This window comes from Solanum verrucosum, unplaced genomic scaffold (assembly GCF_900185275.1).
Source record: "Solanum verrucosum unplaced genomic scaffold, falcon-dt-bn FXZP01000022.1, whole genome shotgun sequence".
Classification (NCBI taxonomy): domain Eukaryota; kingdom Viridiplantae; phylum Streptophyta; class Magnoliopsida; order Solanales; family Solanaceae; genus Solanum; species Solanum verrucosum.
This window is the reverse complement of record NW_026020086.1, coordinates 3,772,184-3,789,420: the sequence shown is the minus strand read 5'-3', so window position 1 is coordinate 3,789,420 and position 17,237 is coordinate 3,772,184. Positions and strand designations below refer to the sequence as shown.

Here is a 17,237-nt window from a genome sequence, read left to right as displayed (position 1 = left end):
TAAAAGGTGAACGACTTGAATTATAATGCTGAAAAGAATAAATAATTTTAATTATTTAATAGTCGAATGTCAATACACATTTTAATATATTCAACGTAGTCTGTATTTAAATTATGATTCTTAATAGCTATTAAGTATTAATATATATTACGTACTGTTTTTTATTACCAAAGAAAAAAAGATACGTTTTAGGAAAAGTTTCCTATTTTTGTTTTAAAAAAGTGCCATAAACAAACCTACCTTAAATAGGATTGGGATTCTTATTTCCAACTAAAAAAAGGAAAAATCACTTCGATATATTTGTTTTTGCTCCTTTTAAGTCATTATCTGAACTGAATCGACCCATATTGATAACTCTACGAGTTTGATATAATGGCATTCAAGGAAGAAAGTGTCAATCCATCTATTGTTCTTAATATTTCATCCCATGAACAACAAAACCATAATGAAGAATGTTGTCCTAACAATTCTTGTTGTGGTCAACTATTCAATAATTATCCATATTTAATAACTTTTATCTTTTTTTATTGGTTGTTTTTTAGTATTATGTTGTTTTACATTATATCTCATGAAATGTCTTTTCCCAAATTTTCTATTGAATCAATCATACTTCATCCATATTGTTTCGTAATATTTCATATCGGTTGTTTTAATGGATATAACATTTGTATATATTATTTTTGTTCTCTATCATTACATATGTCACACATACAATAATTTGAATGATAAATCTACCATAAAATTTGAGTAACAAACAAAACAAACATGTTATTTAACCTAACAATACAATACAACGAGTAATAACCATCCAAACAAGGTGTACGTGTGATCGTGCCGTTATCTTATTTTTCTTCTCGTTTTGTTATTGCTTACTATCTACGTATTAGTCTTTTTCTACTCATACCTTACTTTTCTTCTAGGTTTTATCCTTCAAATGGTTGCTTCATGACATTATATAATGACGAGAAACAATACAATCGATTCAAACACTGTATTCATCAAAATAATACGATACATTATGAAACGATAAGTAATCACCATCCAAACAAGGTGTAGTGATCTCTTTATATTGTTGACCTTATTTTCACCAGATAGTATTTGTGTTCTGTTTAAGTTTATACAAAAGTTGTTGAAACAACCTCTTACATACATGGATTGCGTACAATAAACTCATGTGGTCCGATCCTTAGCTTCCTCGAACCATGTACGTAGCGGGAGCTTAGTGCACCAGGCTCCCTTATTTACCATCTTCCTATCAAACAAGTAAAAGGAAATCCCTTCCCTAAGGCATCCACCACTTGAAACTTTTCACTCTCAGCCATCCAGAAATTCTATCTGATTTACAAGTACTGAAATTCATGAAGCACAAACATAGGGATGGCAAGAGAAGTAGAATTCATTCTCAAATCATATAAATGCAACACAACTTTGGTTCCATTTCATACTTGCTTTAGATGATAAAATCTTACAACTCATAAGCGTGGCATCGAGTTTTTATAAAATGATCACAAGCTAAAGATAAACAAGCATCAGCTTGGAAAAAGAAAAAGAAAAAGAAAAACAGAACTAAGAGTCACTAATTAGTTCCAAACTAGGCATAGATGTTCCTGCTAAGAACGACTTGACGAGAGTGAGCTTGGTTTGGTCTTTTTAGGCGTTATGCTACTTTAGTGCGACTTTTCTGGGTTTCGGGTCAAGAAGACCTCGAATTTGTGTTTCAATAGTTCCATCAAATCTGAAACGTCGAATTTAGTTGAAAAGCATATTTGACTTGTGTGTATGAGATTCCGAACGAATCCTGAGGTCCTTCCGGAAACTTTATTATTGGCTGATTTTTCTGATTTGTGTTGTTGATGCCAACCCTCCGCGTTCGCGAGGGTAGAATATTAGGATCCCCGCGTTCGCGAGGGCAGAATATTAGGATCCTTGCGTTCGCGAGAGCCCTGTCATCTTCGCGGGGGGTCGGGACTGCTCCTCTCCTCGTTCACGGAGGAATGGACAACATTCACTGCCATTTAATGAGCTGCCAGTCCGTGTCCGTGGCAGGGGTCCGGGGTCCGCGTTCGCGGAGGACCCCTGGCAGCAAGTCTTTCCAAAATTGGGTTTCAATCCTATTTCTCCATTTTCAAGCTTTGACAGCTCGGTATTAACGATTTTAAAGGAATTTTTCAAGATTTATTGATTGGGTAATGATTAACTCCCTAATTCTTTTATCCATTATTTAGTTCATTGAAAAGCTTTTGAAAAGATCGAAGTATTATGATAAAATGGTGATTATAGACTAATATCAACTCCATTTTCAAAATGATTTTCACTGTTGATTTCCAAAATGCTTTGGATAACATATCGATGTAACAAATTTCATATTTACCCTTTATTTTTGGTATGGATTTTTGGGTTGTTTGATCCCACTTTTAAAAAAGATTGATATGGGTTTTGATAGTTTCGGATTCTTATTGTGATTTCTTATTTGAATAGCTTTTGTTGATTCGAAGATCCAACGAAGGGGGTACACTCAAGTTACGGAGTGATTATTTGATTGAATTGAGGCAAGTGAGTTTTTTTACCTTTAATAAAACTTGTAGAATCTTGTATTTTTCTTGTTGTGTGTTGGAGAGTAATGAGAATTGGTGATGGGTTGAATTGTTCATATTGATTAATCTTAATTATAAAAGGGTGAATAATGAAAAGGCAATGTGTTGGTAATTGTTGTGGTATATGATGAACGCCTTGAGTGGTAGTATTGGTCCGTTATTGGTGAAACACTATGATTGTTGTTCTGATTATGAATTTCTATGAAATTGTCATCTCCTCATTATGGTGTGAACATGCCTATTTACATTGATTCTGAAACACTGTGACAAGGTCTATTGTAATTATGTTGAGGTCTCTTCAGGCGGGTGACATTGATGTCGAGATTTCTTCTGACGAGTGACATTTAAGCACTAATCCCACTATGGTCTAATGTTTCAACATTGTATATGAGGGATAACTTGTTTTCATGACTTATTCCTCTCAACATTTGTGTAGAATCTCACTTCGAAACATTTTTGATGCATCACGCTCAAACAAACAACTTTGAAAACACTAATTTTTAAATTAAAAATAGTTTTTAGCAGTAATAAATATACACATTAATAATGAGTGCTTAAATCGTTACTTACATTAGTTAATTGCTCTAAGATCCAATGTCGTTATATGCATTAGAGACATTTACAAAGAGTGCTAATTAATTACCTCTACAAATAAATATTTAGCGGAAATTAAGTTATTACTGTTAATTAATTAACGCTAAAGATCATTTCTGGTGTAATAATTTGACATACGTTCTAAGTTACTATTAGAAAAGACTATTATTAAAATGTGTTTTGCAATTACTTTCTCCATTTCAATTTGTTTGATTTATTTTGATTTGACACGTAGTTTAAGTAAATAAAAAAAGCTTTTGAATGTTGTAGTGTTAAGTTAAAAATACGGAAAAGGGTCATATTTGCCATTGTGCTCTCAGAAAAAAGGTTATATTACCCTTTGTGATTTTAATAGGACATAAAAGAGAAAAGACATAAAGTCACCATTGAAGTTGTTTCGAATTTTTAAAATAACACATTAACTTTGCGGACATCATATTATTCCATAAAATTATTAAATACCTTTGTAAATATATCATTTTGACTCATTTTCTCACCCGGTAAGACGGACGTGATGTGCATCCTTTTAATTAAATTAATTTAATTTAAATATGAAATTAACCTGATTCGATTTGTTTTTAAAAGAAAAGACTTTTTCTTTTCTTTTGTTTTCCATTTCTCAATTTGTCTCCTCATTTTCTTTATCACAACTTTTGTTGAAGATCATCTGTTTCATTTTGATGAATGAATGACAATTTATATTTCACGACTCGATCTAAATTTGCCTCCATTTTTTGCATTCTCTCCTTAAAAGTTCTAATATATATTTTTTTAATGATTCGAACTTACAATCTTAAAATTGAATCAGATTGAGGGTATTTATCATATGCGCAAACCCTTTATCAATTTTTTTTCATTAAGAATGATGATATTTTAAATAAAATAAATCATTTCTTTCCAGTTTTTCCATTTCTCTTTTGAGTCTCTTTTGGGGAAGATGATGTATTTAAATGAAGTAAATAATTAATAGAGAAAATAATGAAACGTGGTGTTTTTTAATTTGTTTTCGGGAGCAAAAAAATATTTTTACGCGTGTCATTTGCTTGCTCACAAATCAGGTGAAAAAATGGATCGAAATGGTATATATACAAACTATACAAAGGCGTATCCAGAATTTTGAGATGATGGGTGCATTGTTATAAAAAGGTTAATCTATGATATAAATTTGATCGGTTTGACAAAAATAAAACAAGATAAATATAAATTTCAAATTTCTAACATCGCGGAGAGAGGTGCACCCAGTCATAATCGCATTGTGTGATACTTCAAGTGTGGGTTCACACATTTATATTTCAAAATATTTTTAAAAAATATAGCACTACTATATATGATCTCGGGAGGGGACCATGGGTTCATGTGAACCCGGTGACCCCCCTATATACGCCTCTGCAAACATATTTAATATTTTGTGGAGTAATAAAACGTACGCAAATTTAAGATGTCTTTTTAAAAATTCAGGGCAACTTCAATGATGATTTTATGCCTTTTAATCAATCAACGTACAGAAGGAGCAGCATCAAAAGTGTAACATCCTTGTTTCCCACACAGTCATGCAAATTGATACTACTAAATATTAAAATATAAAACGCTCACACTAACACTACTTTTAAATAAAACTAAGATTTTATCCAAATCACTAACAAATATTATATTAATAATTACTTATGCAGACAATACATCTGGGTGTGACAAATTAAAGTAATTCAATTTTTGTTTTAAAAATTTATATTAATTCTGTAATATTGGACTAGGAAGTATTCAAAGAAGGTTGGATATGTTCAAAAGTCCTTTGCAAGACACGAGAGCCGTATCCGATTACAAAAAATGTATCTTAAGTATAAATTAGATTGATTTGACTTTTAGGTTCTTAATATGAACCACTAAATTATTAAAAAAAAGTATAGGTTCAACATATATAATACTACTAATTTTAAATTTTACTACGTGCATTTGATTTAATTATATAAAATTTTACGGTGCTAAATATTTTAGGAATTTTAATTATGTCGATAATTATTTTCTTAATAGATAAGTCAATTTAAAAGTGGACAAGTAATTAGGGATAGAGGGATTATCTTATTTGCTATTGAAGATAAGAGAGTATTTAGAGTAATGCAGTAATAAATTTTTCTTCTGTTATTTATTTTGATCTGTTTCCTTCATGTTCTATTTGTTATTTCCTATCAACTAATTTATGTTATTTACATATAAATAATTCACTTTCTACCTAATAACCAAACAATCCTGACTTCCAAATAGTAAAATGTAAAGTACTAGTTTATTTGTATGAAAATTTTAAACTTATAACAAAAAAAAATAATCATAGTAGAATCATATTAAAACCAACCCGTAACTACTAAGGAGTCATTACGAGTAATATTTTAATGGATGAACAAGAATAACTCTTACCTAACCATCTTGCATAAACTAATACCACCCCCCACCCCATCCACTCTATAAAATCCACACAGGCATCCCTAAACTATCTAATTCTTTCAAATTTAGTAATCATGACATTTGATTTTCTTACAAGCCCTACTAATATTGTTCCCCCACCGCCAATAATCCTCAAGTATAGTGATGATGACATGAATCAAGTCCATGCAAGTGCTGACCTTACTGTTTTCATTCAACTCATTGGAAGAAAATTGGGAAATTTCCAGCTTGGCTCTGATCTTCATGGATTCTTTAAACTCCAAGGTCGTGTTGACGTGTCTGAACATACTCATTGCAGGTAAAAACTAATTGAATTCAAGATTATTTCATTTTATTTTTTTTGTTAGTGACGAAAAAATGATAATATTTATTTATATTTTTAATATTAGTAATAATTTTAATAATTTATCGTTCCCAAGCGAATAACCATATCGATATGCAATTAGACAGATCTCCCCCTTAGCCTAACAGAAGGAACATACACACAAAAATTAACCGGAAGCAAATTCCTCTTACTGATTTCGGCAACCGCCACAGAAGGTGAAGAACACGGCGATGAATGACCGGACACCGCCGCTGACGCCGCCGCAACCAACGATAAACATCCTTCACTCCACGACCGGCGAATCGGATACGAAACAGTCATATATCTCGACGAATGAGAACAGTTTCCTCTCGATTTATGCAACGCACAGCCACAATTTCGGTGGTATGGCCTTTTTGTAATTTCTAGATCGTGACCGGAGATAGATCCTTCAAATACTCCTCGGAAAATTGCATCGCCGGCAGCTCCGGTAGCCATTAATACACCACCTGTGGTTACCGTATTTTGCTCGTGAGAGCAGGGTGGTAATGGCGAAAGAGAATCAGGATTCATTTGGTTTTACGATCTATATGCGCGTTTGATCATAAAAATTGTGCGTATTTGAACAAAAAAAAGTAATTTATCTTTTTTAAGTGAAAATTATTTTTTAAAATTGTGTTTGGCCTTTGTTTTTGAAGAGTTGCGTGAAAACAGTTTGTTAAAGTGTTTTTTCAAAATTTGTGAGGCTGTTTGCTGATAAAATTGAGGTTCATGAACATGTAAATCAGCAATAGAGACCTTGGAATTAAGAGTAGGAGCTGGGTGAGGTAGGACAGCGGAGCACATATAATCAGTAAGGTAGGAAGGAGGCTTACCGAGTCTAATAGATAGTCTAGAAGGGATAGGAGGACGAGAGATAGGCGGAGAAGATGGACCAGGAGGGTCAGTCGGTGGAATCTCGGTTAACAATTAGTACTATTTTGTTTTTCAAGTTGAAAATCAGAGTTGTGTTTGAATAATGTTTGAGCCGTGAGTCTTTCAAAAATAGTCTCTCTACCTTCTCGAAGTAGGGGTAAGGTCTGCTGCTCTACTTACACTTTATCCCCTGTCAGATTCCACTTGTGGAATTACACCGAGTAAGTTATTGTTTGACTTCTTTGGAAAACAATCAAATCAATAAATTTGTGTTATGTTGCTGTAGGTACTCTGCCAAGTTCTCCAGCCAAGGCGATTATGATCGAGCTACTCAGAGAAGCACTTGGCAGATTTCTGATCACAATCTCATTAAGATTTATAAATGGCAGCCGAACTTCCAATTCGGAAAAGTTCCATTTCTTCGTCCTGGAGATTTTGTTGAAGCGCGGTTAGAAGGTCTCCCTGCTGAGTACTTCATAGATATCGCGGTGTTTAAACTTGTTAATGCTGTTTGCGAGCCATTGGGTTGTCAGGTCTTAATGGTTGATACTTTGAAAGGTAAACCTCCTCGATTTTGGTTTCAGTTGATCGATTCAAAATGTTATTTGAATCTTCCATTGCACGTTCAAATAGTTGATGGTCCACTAGTTGGGTTGTCTTATTCACTAGCACAACAATGCTATCGTTGCGGTGGATTTGGACACTTTCGAATGACTTGTCCTGAGCTCAATCAAAGGGCAAGATCTCTGAATCGTGCTAGCCCGTCCAACTCTGCTCCAACTCAAGTCTATGCCCCAGTTTCTGATTTGTCATCACAAACACGAGGTGTTGCCCAAGCTCATGAGTCAATATCACAGATGAGTTCAGAAGAAAGTCGTGAAGGAAGAAGTGAAATCACGCCATTTTCTCCTATAAGGTTCTTTGCTGGCACCTCAGGCAGTACCAGTCCCTCGAAGCCAATTGAAGAAACGAAAATGGGGGCTAAGGGAGCTATGCTTGTTGAGTATGGCGGGGAAAGCAGGGCAAAGTTGTATAATATAGGAGAGGAGGTTTGTGGAATCAACGTTGCTGTGAAAGTTAATATTTTGAATGACCAAAGGGGACACCAGCACAGGGTAACTATAACTCCCCACACTGGTAATGTTTCCCGTTGTTCCAAGAAATTGCTTTACACAACCATTGAGAATGTTGAGGACCGGAATGCAATCCGTATGTTAAAGGATACCTGTGATGAGAATGATGTTTCAATCGCGATTGTATTTGATAAATCCTCTGTGCTAATCAATGACGATCAAATCATCAGATGTTTCGGTTTCTCTGCTTCTCACGTTTCAGAAATGACATTCCAAATCATTAAATCAGATGGCAATGAGAGGAAAGTGAAGGGTAATTGCTTGCTAATGTGGAAGGGGGGAGAACTTCATGTTGATGTTTCCCCTGTATCGTATGGTAATACACATCTTTTATCACAGCATCTCGGATTTAATGCCTCGTGGTTGGCTGTTGAATCTGATTCAGATGAATCGTCTAATGGTTTTTCGAGCTCTTCTCGAGAAGGTTCAATTGAATCCTCTCGAAATGGAGACACCGATTCGGATGAACCCCCATTGTTTATTACTTCTGGTGAAAGAACTTCAGATGAATCTCCCGCCTTGTCTAGTTCTGGGAGGGAGTCCTCTATTTCCTTTCCGAATTCAGCCACAGATTCCGATGAATCAACTTTGTTTACTTCTTCTGGAGAAGGAATTTCAAATGAATCTTCTACGTTGTCTGGTCCTGGAAGCGAGTCCTCTATTTCCTTTCCGAATTCAATCACACATTCAGAGGAATCCTCGTTGTTCTCCACTGATACAGATGAAATTACAAACGGAACGTCTGCTCCTTCTAGTGCTGAAGAAGCCAATGAACCATTTGTTCTATCTCCTAATGGTGAATACGATTAAGCTATGTTCGAGATTCAAGACTAAGTTTTTGTCATCGTTTAAGCCCTCCAACGTATCCTCAGTTGTGCAAATAGAGAGGCTCAGGAGATGAGGGAAAGGGGAGAGAATGCATCACCATCTCGAACCAATTTAGCAAAGCCCGAATACAGAAAGGCAGCAAGTTTTGGAGCTACATTTTTGTATGGCAGTCGCAACAATACAAGTTAAGGAGGACAACCTTTACCTTGAAGAATCCAAGTCTTAGCAAGTGGTAGTTTTGTCCAGCAAGGTAAGCTACTGCAATTTTCTCCCTCTTGTTCTTGAGTTAATTAGGACATTTGGTATGTGTTAGTGAGTTGGAATTTGTTCCTTTTAATATTGGGGAGGATGTTCTGGTGATTAGTGCATGTTGGGACAGCCATGGAGGGGAGTCCTCCTTAAATTCAGTTATGAGCTTGTTTGAGCACTTTAAAAGTAATGTTAGCTCTTCAAGTGCTGGTGATCAGAAACCATGATTCATATTTTGTCTCAAATTGTACATACTTATTGTATTACTTGTATTTGATCTCAATAACGGAAGGAAGTTTTGAAGGAAATAAAACAAGAAGTTTTTTTAAAGAAATTTCATCCTGTGTGAATCCTCCGTTTTATCTACTAAAATACAAACACTGATTATGATTGTTTACAGTATTCATCACTTTGTCTATCAAAAGTCTCTAAGGACAGCCGAATGCTCTACCACTTAGCTACTTAAGAACAACAGTCTCATAAAGTTTAATTTCTGTTCTCAACTCATGACTTGTGAATGAACTAGGAAGGAAAATCTTTTGTCATTTATAAGCATAGACCATAGTATTTGGAAAAATTTAAGCCACACACTTGGTTGCCCGTTCATTTACACTTCTTATCCTCTTTTAGTTTTTATTTTGTTATGTATGGGGACAGCAATGAAAGAAAAGAGAGAAAATAGTGTAACTTGCTGCTGAAGAAGAGAAGAAACAGCAAGATTGCTGCTTTTTTCAGTGAGCAGGTGTTGGAAGAGAAATGAAAATACCTGCAAGTTACCCATTTGAATGATGAGTTTCTTTTATGAACATGAAGAAACATCTTTGAATATTAGAAATAAATCATATGAAGAAAGATCATTCTCGAAAACAGACAACAGGCAACAATAATACAATGCCTAGAATAAGATTAGAGGCTGTATGGTGAATTGTCAACAGACAACTTGAAATTAATTAACTCAAAGGAATGCTTATACAGAAAGAGGGAGAATATCAACTAGTATATCAAGGGAAATGACATGATACTCCAGAAGTCCTCTTGCTTCCATTTTCCTTTTAAATTGTCAACTTTGGTTCCATTTCATACTTGCTTTAGATGATAAAATCTTACAACTCATAAGCGTGGCATCGAGTTTTAATAAAAAGATAACAAGCTAAAGATAAGCAAGCATCAGCTTGGAAAAAGAAAAAGAAAAACAGAACTAAGAGTCACTAATTAGTTCCAAACTAGGCATAGATGTTCCTGCTAAGAACGACTTGACGAGAGTGAGAGCTTGTTTCGGTCTATGCAGAGCAACTTCATGTCCGGCGCCTCTTACTGTAACAAATGTCAACCCTTTGTACTCCTGAGTCCATCCTCCAACCTGTTTAACGCATTAATGGTATGATAGTAGTTTGACGTGATCAGAATTGATACTAAATCAAGAAATAAGCAATTGAAGAGCTATAGACAGATTGAATTTGAGGTACTTCTTGAAATATGACAAAAGTGAGCAATGAAAATACCTGTCCATCATCATACCAAGCGCGCCAAGGAGCAATAGTTGGCAATTTTAGAGCATCTATGCTGTAACGAGTTGATGTAACTGGGATCACAGCATCTGTGTCTCCGCTGCCATAAAATTAAACAAACAAACATTCCTCGCGGTATCAGCATTTTGTCAGCTCACATTAGTGGTAAAAGTGCCTATAATATTCTGAAAAAACGCTTTGAGGCTCGCGCAATGATGTCTGCAAGCAGTCTTGAGTATATATCAAAGCTTTTAGATTCTATGTTTCAATTGAAACCAAATTTAACTTTCTTATCATACTTCACCCCCTTAACATCCTCAACATAACTACTTATCAACTTTGTTTGTAATACTAGTTTAACAAACTATTTGGAGTTTCAAAGTTTCCTCTCTCTTTCTCAAAATAGTAGGAATCGGATGAACAATAATTGGCATATAGAGAATGTTGTAGTTTGTTAGGCAGGTTTAACACTAACTTAAATGAATACCATCAGAATTGTGAATGTTGCGTACAATTCTGCTTGAAACAAAACGAATACTAGCATTCACTGACTTATTTTTTACATCCTAAAATCGCAAGGCTTGCCAACTTATCAAGTCAATGTGAGAAGAGAAGGAAAAGCTTAGCATTAGGATAAAAGCATACCTAAAAACCCAAATACGAAGGCCTGACTTTATCAATTCACGATAGACATCCAGCACTGACTTGGGAGAATCCTTCCAACCTCTGGATACTTCTTCACTGCAAGTAGGGAAAATGAGTAAATACATAGCTCCTACCTAGTATATGACATGTACAATTGAAAGACAAAAGGGGCTAGCTCACTGATTCGATTAACCTACACAATAATGCATTTTCCATTTTGACTCATATATAATAAAGACATTGCATGAGATCCCCTTCAACATCTGTAAACCCCCATGGACTTTTAGTTTTTCCTTTCTTTTAGAAGGCAAGCAGCCCTCAACATTTCAAACCAACCATCATCCATTTACACTTCTTTTTTTTATAACCATGGTGCCCGGTCAGCTTGCACACTCCTCGACTAATACCACGAGGTACCTGCTAACTCCCAAGTCCCACCAGCACATGTATCCACCAGAGCTTGGTTAGATGGGAAGAAATCACCTAGTGTTTTTTATCTCTGTTGGGACTTGAACCTGAGACCCCATGGTTCTCAACCCATTTCATTGACCACTAGGCCGCACACTTGGTTGCCCGTTCATTTACTGTTCTTATCCTGTAGTTTTTATTTTGTTATGTATGGGGACAGCATGAAAGAAAAGAGAGAAAATCAAACGGAAGTGTAACTTGCTGCTGAAGAAGAGAAGAAACAATGAGGTTGCTGCTTTTTTCAGTGAGCAGGTGTTGGAAGAGAAATGAAAATACCTGCAAGTTACCCATTTGAATGATGAGTTTCTCTTATGAACATGAAGAGCATTCTGAACTTCAGGAAGATTGAAGTAGATTTTCGAGTGTTGCTCTGTACATGGATCATAGCTTCTTCTGAGATGGCCTATACTCTATTTAAAGGCATAAAATTTTATCAGTGATCAAAATAGTGATAAGTAAATCTTTTTCAAAAGTTTAATTTCAATCATTTTGAAGCAGCATGTTATCCAAGTTTAGAATCACATTTTCAATCAAATTTAACAGGTATATACTGAAAACGTCGCATGTTGATAGCATCTCAATCATCCTACAGGAAAAAATGGAAAGTAATAGAAGAAAGTGTGATTAAACCATTACCATTCCAAAAAATCATGTTTACTCACTACTCAGACAATGAACACTATAAGTGAATGGAGTTAAAACTTTATAACTGAAGTTAACGTGGGAATAAAGTTCCAGTCACTTACATTGCTCTTTCTGAGCAAGTGGTTTAGTATACCAAATTTGGCTGTGCATGCTGGAGTGAAGATGCTGTAGCTATCAATATTTCCGATTTCTTCATTAGCCTGATCAAGAATCTTATCACACTGCTCTGAGGGTCTCAAATATGATTGGTCGTGGCACAAAGCATTCGCCTGCTTGTATGTTTGGTCAGAAATCATTCCAGCTGACCACATAAATTGAAATAGTCCCAAGTAATCATTATAGTCATCAGTCAAAGCATTTCCAACCTGCAACGTTCATTACCTAGTGTTAGTACTATACTACACAAATGCAAATGTTTTGTTTTTGATAATCGTATATGTATGTGTGCTTTGGGTTGAGAAACAAGCGTGCATACCATGAAACCTTTTAAGTTGATCACTTGCGTCTTTAAGCCATGGTTGTGCCTCACAATAGCTTGACTTAGCTGAGGAACATAATGCCCTGGTCCACAACCACGAATAAGTAAACCACAGTTGTTTCAGTAATTGAATGAGCTACCCAAGATAACAGCAACAAACCCAGAATAGTCCCACAAGTGGGATCTGGGGAAAGTAGAGTGTACGCAGACCTTACCCCTACCTTGGCAGATACAGAGGTCATTTCCAATAAACCCTCGACTCAAGCAAAGCAAAAATACAAAATTTATGAAGACATAAGCAGTAACAACAGCAATACAGTAAGAAAATAGAGGCATATATAAGAGACAACAAGTAGAAAAGAAAACTAAGAATGAGAAATACTGAAATAGTGAAATGAAAAAAATACCAAAAATAATACTAATACTACTACCAGGAGAGACAAGACACGAAACTATTTACTACTAGCCTTCTACCTGAATCCCTGACCTCCACAATTGTTGCTTGTATAAATCCTATCAAATGTTGAGAGGCTAGATAATTGCTGACATCCAAACATCTTTAAATATTAGAAATAAATCATATGAAGAAAGATCTTTCTCGAAAACAGACAACAGGCAACAATAATTCAATGCCTAGAATAAGATTAGAGGCTGTATGGTGAATTGTCAACAGACAACTTGAAATTAATCAACTCAAAGGAATGCTTATACAGAAAGAGGGAGAATATCAACTAGTATATCAAGTGAAATGACATGATACTCCAGAAGTCCTCCTGCTTCCTTTTTCCTTTTAAATTGTCAACTTCAATTTTCTCTGTTTGAGACAAACCAGAGGGCATGAATATGTACTGTCAATTAGAGCAGCGAGCATATGACATCAATTAGTGAGTTGTAAGGCAGTAAAGGATCTTTATAACTCCATCTATGTAATAAATATACAAAAACAATCGAATTCCTGGAATGCTTATGGATTTCCTCCATAAGCATAAATAGACATGTAATTTCATCTTGATGACCAGCTACTTATCAACAATGCACCCGATATATTTGGTCACCGTCAATTGACTAAGGGATCTAATCATATTGCACTGGATACAGCTAACCAGTAAATGTTCGAAACCTAAATCTCACAAGTAGATTAGAAAAATAATATTACCAGCATAGCTCTCTCCTGAAATATAAAATTCTCTTCCTTTATATTCTGGAAATCGTTCAAGCCACTTCAGCAAAAATACAAGGGAGTCCGCAGCTGTAATGCAACAACAACAATTGAAGAAAATTTAATACATGTTTACAGATATATACGGACAATAACCTAAAGAAAAGCACTCAAAAGGTCATATGACTACCTGTCCGAGTGTCACCATTGTTGAGATGATCAGATGAAGTGTTTGAATAGGAATAACCAACTCCAACAGGCGAGTCGAGAAATAACACGTTTGCAGCTGCAGAAACAGATAACTGAGTCAGACTCCATCCTGATAAGTTCCTAAAACAATGCTTCAGAGAATTATGTCCAAAGACCAAATGTATACATACTTCAGAAGCAATGTGCCTCGGGGTAAAATTGTCGAGTAAACATGGAATATCTGGTGAATTTCTAACCTCTATTGTTTGAAGAAACACTGGCTTCCTATAACTACTTAAGTCAGGCAAGGTAAAACTGTATAGACCGCAGTACTAGCTAAAAGAAGTTGATACTCAGTCGCCCCCTCCTCCCCCCAAGAAAGATATTAGTCCTTTCCCTTAAAATTTACAAAAAAAAACCATTACAACAATCAAATGTAACCACAGCAATAATCTCTTTGGTATCACATCAATCGGTAAGATACCAGAGCAAAAACAATAAGCCTTGATTCTCCAGTGACGTAATTTAAGCTTCCTCTCCAAAACGAAATTCGTTTTGAACCATTTACAACCACATGTGAAATCTAAGAACAACTATAAAGTTTGCCCATCACTTACATTCTATGTTTTGACACTGCTAAAGTTTTCTTCGTAAGGTTGGACACACTGAAGTGAATCCCATGAAGTGGGCTCATGAATGTATAAGCATATATTATACATCTCATAAAAATGTTATTTATGACGAGCATGCTTAGAAAGGTAAAATCCCTCAACAGTAGAATAAGTTTTTATAGCAAAAAGAAGGGGCATTATGAAACATACCTAAATTCCAAGAGTAAGGATTCCAATAGAGGGTCTTGCCGTCTTTCTCAATATGAAAGGGTCCAAGTTCCTCAGCTAACCCAAAGGCAATCGACGAACATCCTGGACCTGTAAGAACCCATAATCAGTAATAAATAAATCATTGGCACAATCAACCACATTGAACAACCATTTTATTGGAGGAAAATGATCATCCAACTTCAACCATATGGGAATTGATGACTCTTCAACACTGACAAAGCCAGGAATTTTCATAAGGGGATTCAGAAGTAGCAATCTTTTAACCCCTTTGCCACTTCACTAGAATTTTCTCTTATGTCAAGAGGATTCAACAGCTTATATATAACCTAAAAACGAATTATTTATTGTCCTATTTGCACATTACTATTTTTCAACCTAGTTCTGCCATTACTCTTTAATTTTTGTTATATACAATAAAACAATCAAACAAAGACAAGCTCAAAGAGAACAAGAAAATGTAATCAAACAAAGAAAGGGCATAATGTGCAATCTTTTAACCCCTTTGTCACTTCACTAGAATTTTCTCTCATGTCAAGAAGATTCATCAGCTTATATATAACCGAAAAACAAATTCTTTATTGTCCTATTAACACATGTATAATTTTTCAACAAAATCCCCTCTTTCTTCAGCCTAGTTTCACCATTGCTCTTCAATCAGAGGCGGAGCTAGGTGGGGGTTCATGGGTTCGGACGAACCTAGTAGCTTTTATGTAGACCCTATATTTGTACTAGAAAATTAATTAAATATATATGTATATTAATTTGTAAACCCCTAACAACATTAATTGACGGTTATTAACGAAATTTAGAACCCCCAAACTCTTAATCTTGGTTTCGTCTCCGTCTTCAATTTTTGTTATATACGACAAAAGAATCAAACAAAACAACAAAAACCAACAAAACACAAGCCAAAGGAGAATAAGAAAATGTAACTAGAATGCAATTGTAAAGATATAACAACTGAGCCTACTCAAACTCAAAAGCTAACTCTTGATGGGAGGATAATCCAAGTCCATATAAACAACCACCATTCCATTCCCCAACCAATGTAGGACTCTAACCCACTCGAACACTCCCTTCACGCTCAGTCCTAATTGAAGCATGGACCAGGAGCCCCTGATACCATGTAAAGATATAGGACTTGAACCTAACTCAACCCTAAAAGCTAGCAAATCACCTGTCCATTCCCAAACCAATGCGGGACTCTAACCCACTCTAACAAACAAGATATATATAACCGAAAAACAAATTCTTTATCGTCCTATTAGCATATTATATTTTTTCAACAAAATCCCCTCTTTCATCAACATAATTTCAGCACTGCTCTTCAATTTTTGCTATATACAACAAAAGAATCAAACAAAACAACAAAAAACCAACCTAACACAAGCTAAAAGAGAACAAGAAAATATACCCCTCCGTCCCAATTTAAGTGTCTTACCTTACTTTTCAATATGTCCCAAAAAGATTGTATTTTTACAATTCCAACATTGCATGTGACAAATTTAAGACCACAACATTCAAAAATCTATCTTTATTTCTTATGCTACGTGCACAGTCAAACTTAAGATACAATGCAAACAAACAAAAGAAAGATTAAAACTTTGGGATGAGCTGCAAACCTCCATTGAGCCAAAGAACAAGAGGCTTTGAAGATGGATCATCAACAGCTTCAAAAAACCAATAAAAAAGAGCTCTTTCAGATTCCTCATTTACAGTAACATAACCAGAATAATGTGCAAAGTTCACATTAAACCCTTGACCAGGAAGCTTAGAAACTCTGTCTAATAGTTTTTGTGCATTTGGGGTTACAGAAAAACTACCAGAAATGAAAAATAAAACAAGAACAACAAAAACCCAAATGAGATTTAACATTTTCTTGGTGGAAACTTTTATGAACTTGTAGAAAACTTGAGGTTAATGGGGTATATAAAGATTGTATTTTTTTCACTTTTTTAAACATGGTGTCAATTATGATTTTGTTGACGTAACGATTAGATTTGTTGTTGCAATGTCGTGCACATGATTCATGATTTCCTTTGTTTGTTTGTCTCAAAGTTTTTACCTATTTCTATTAATTTTATGATATATGTGTTACTTTTAGAGCGATGGAGTCAAAATTTAAAATTTATAAATTTGAAATTAATAATTTGTATATATTTAATAAAATTTTTATTATAAGTTAAAGGTTTGAATCAAAGTTATTGAGTTAAGTAGAATCGGAATTAACATACCAACTCGTACCTTGGC

The 17,237-nt window shown here is 34.9% G+C and overlaps 1 protein-coding gene across 2 annotated transcripts; it reads right to left on the bottom strand.

Moving 5' to 3' along the window:
• Positions 1–1,372: 1,372 nt before the first annotated feature.
• On the bottom strand, positions 1,373–16,939 carry LOC125824389 (serine carboxypeptidase II-2). Of its 2 annotated transcripts, XM_049503759.1 has the most exons (11): positions 16,610–16,939; positions 14,967–15,074; positions 14,147–14,242; positions 13,954–14,046; positions 12,795–12,880; positions 12,421–12,684; positions 11,951–12,084; positions 11,207–11,302; positions 10,556–10,661; positions 10,247–10,413; positions 1,373–1,548 (listed from the first exon to the last, which is right to left on the bottom strand). In XM_049503759.1, the coding sequence occupies exons 1-10, from the start codon at positions 16,860–16,862 to the stop codon at positions 10,252–10,254; spliced, it is 1,398 nt and encodes a 465-aa protein (XP_049359716.1). In that variant the 5' UTR covers positions 16,863–16,939; the 3' UTR covers positions 1,373–1,548; positions 10,247–10,251. The 2 variants fall into 2 exon arrangements, with proteins under 2 accessions (XP_049359716.1, XP_049359715.1); XM_049503758.1 differs by lacking the exon at positions 1,373–1,548 and having other exon boundaries at positions 10,172–10,413.
• Positions 16,940–17,237: the final 298 nt, after the last annotated feature.

What these genes read in the sequence shown, in the direction of transcription:
- LOC125824389 (XM_049503759.1), bottom strand. Translation starts at nt 16,862, where the DNA reads ATGTTAAATCTCATTTGGGTTTTTGTTGTTCTTGTTTTATTTTTCATT. An exon ending in TCCTTACTCTTGGAATTTAG is followed by an intron (nt 14,243 to 14,966) that starts GTATGTTTCATA and finishes CTGTTTCTGCAG; the next exon opens with CTGCAAACGTGTTATTTCTC. An exon ending in CTTCGTATTTGGGTTTTTAG is followed by an intron (nt 10,662 to 11,206) that starts GTATGCTTTTAT and finishes ATTTTATGGCAG; the next exon opens with CGGAGACACAGATGCTGTGA.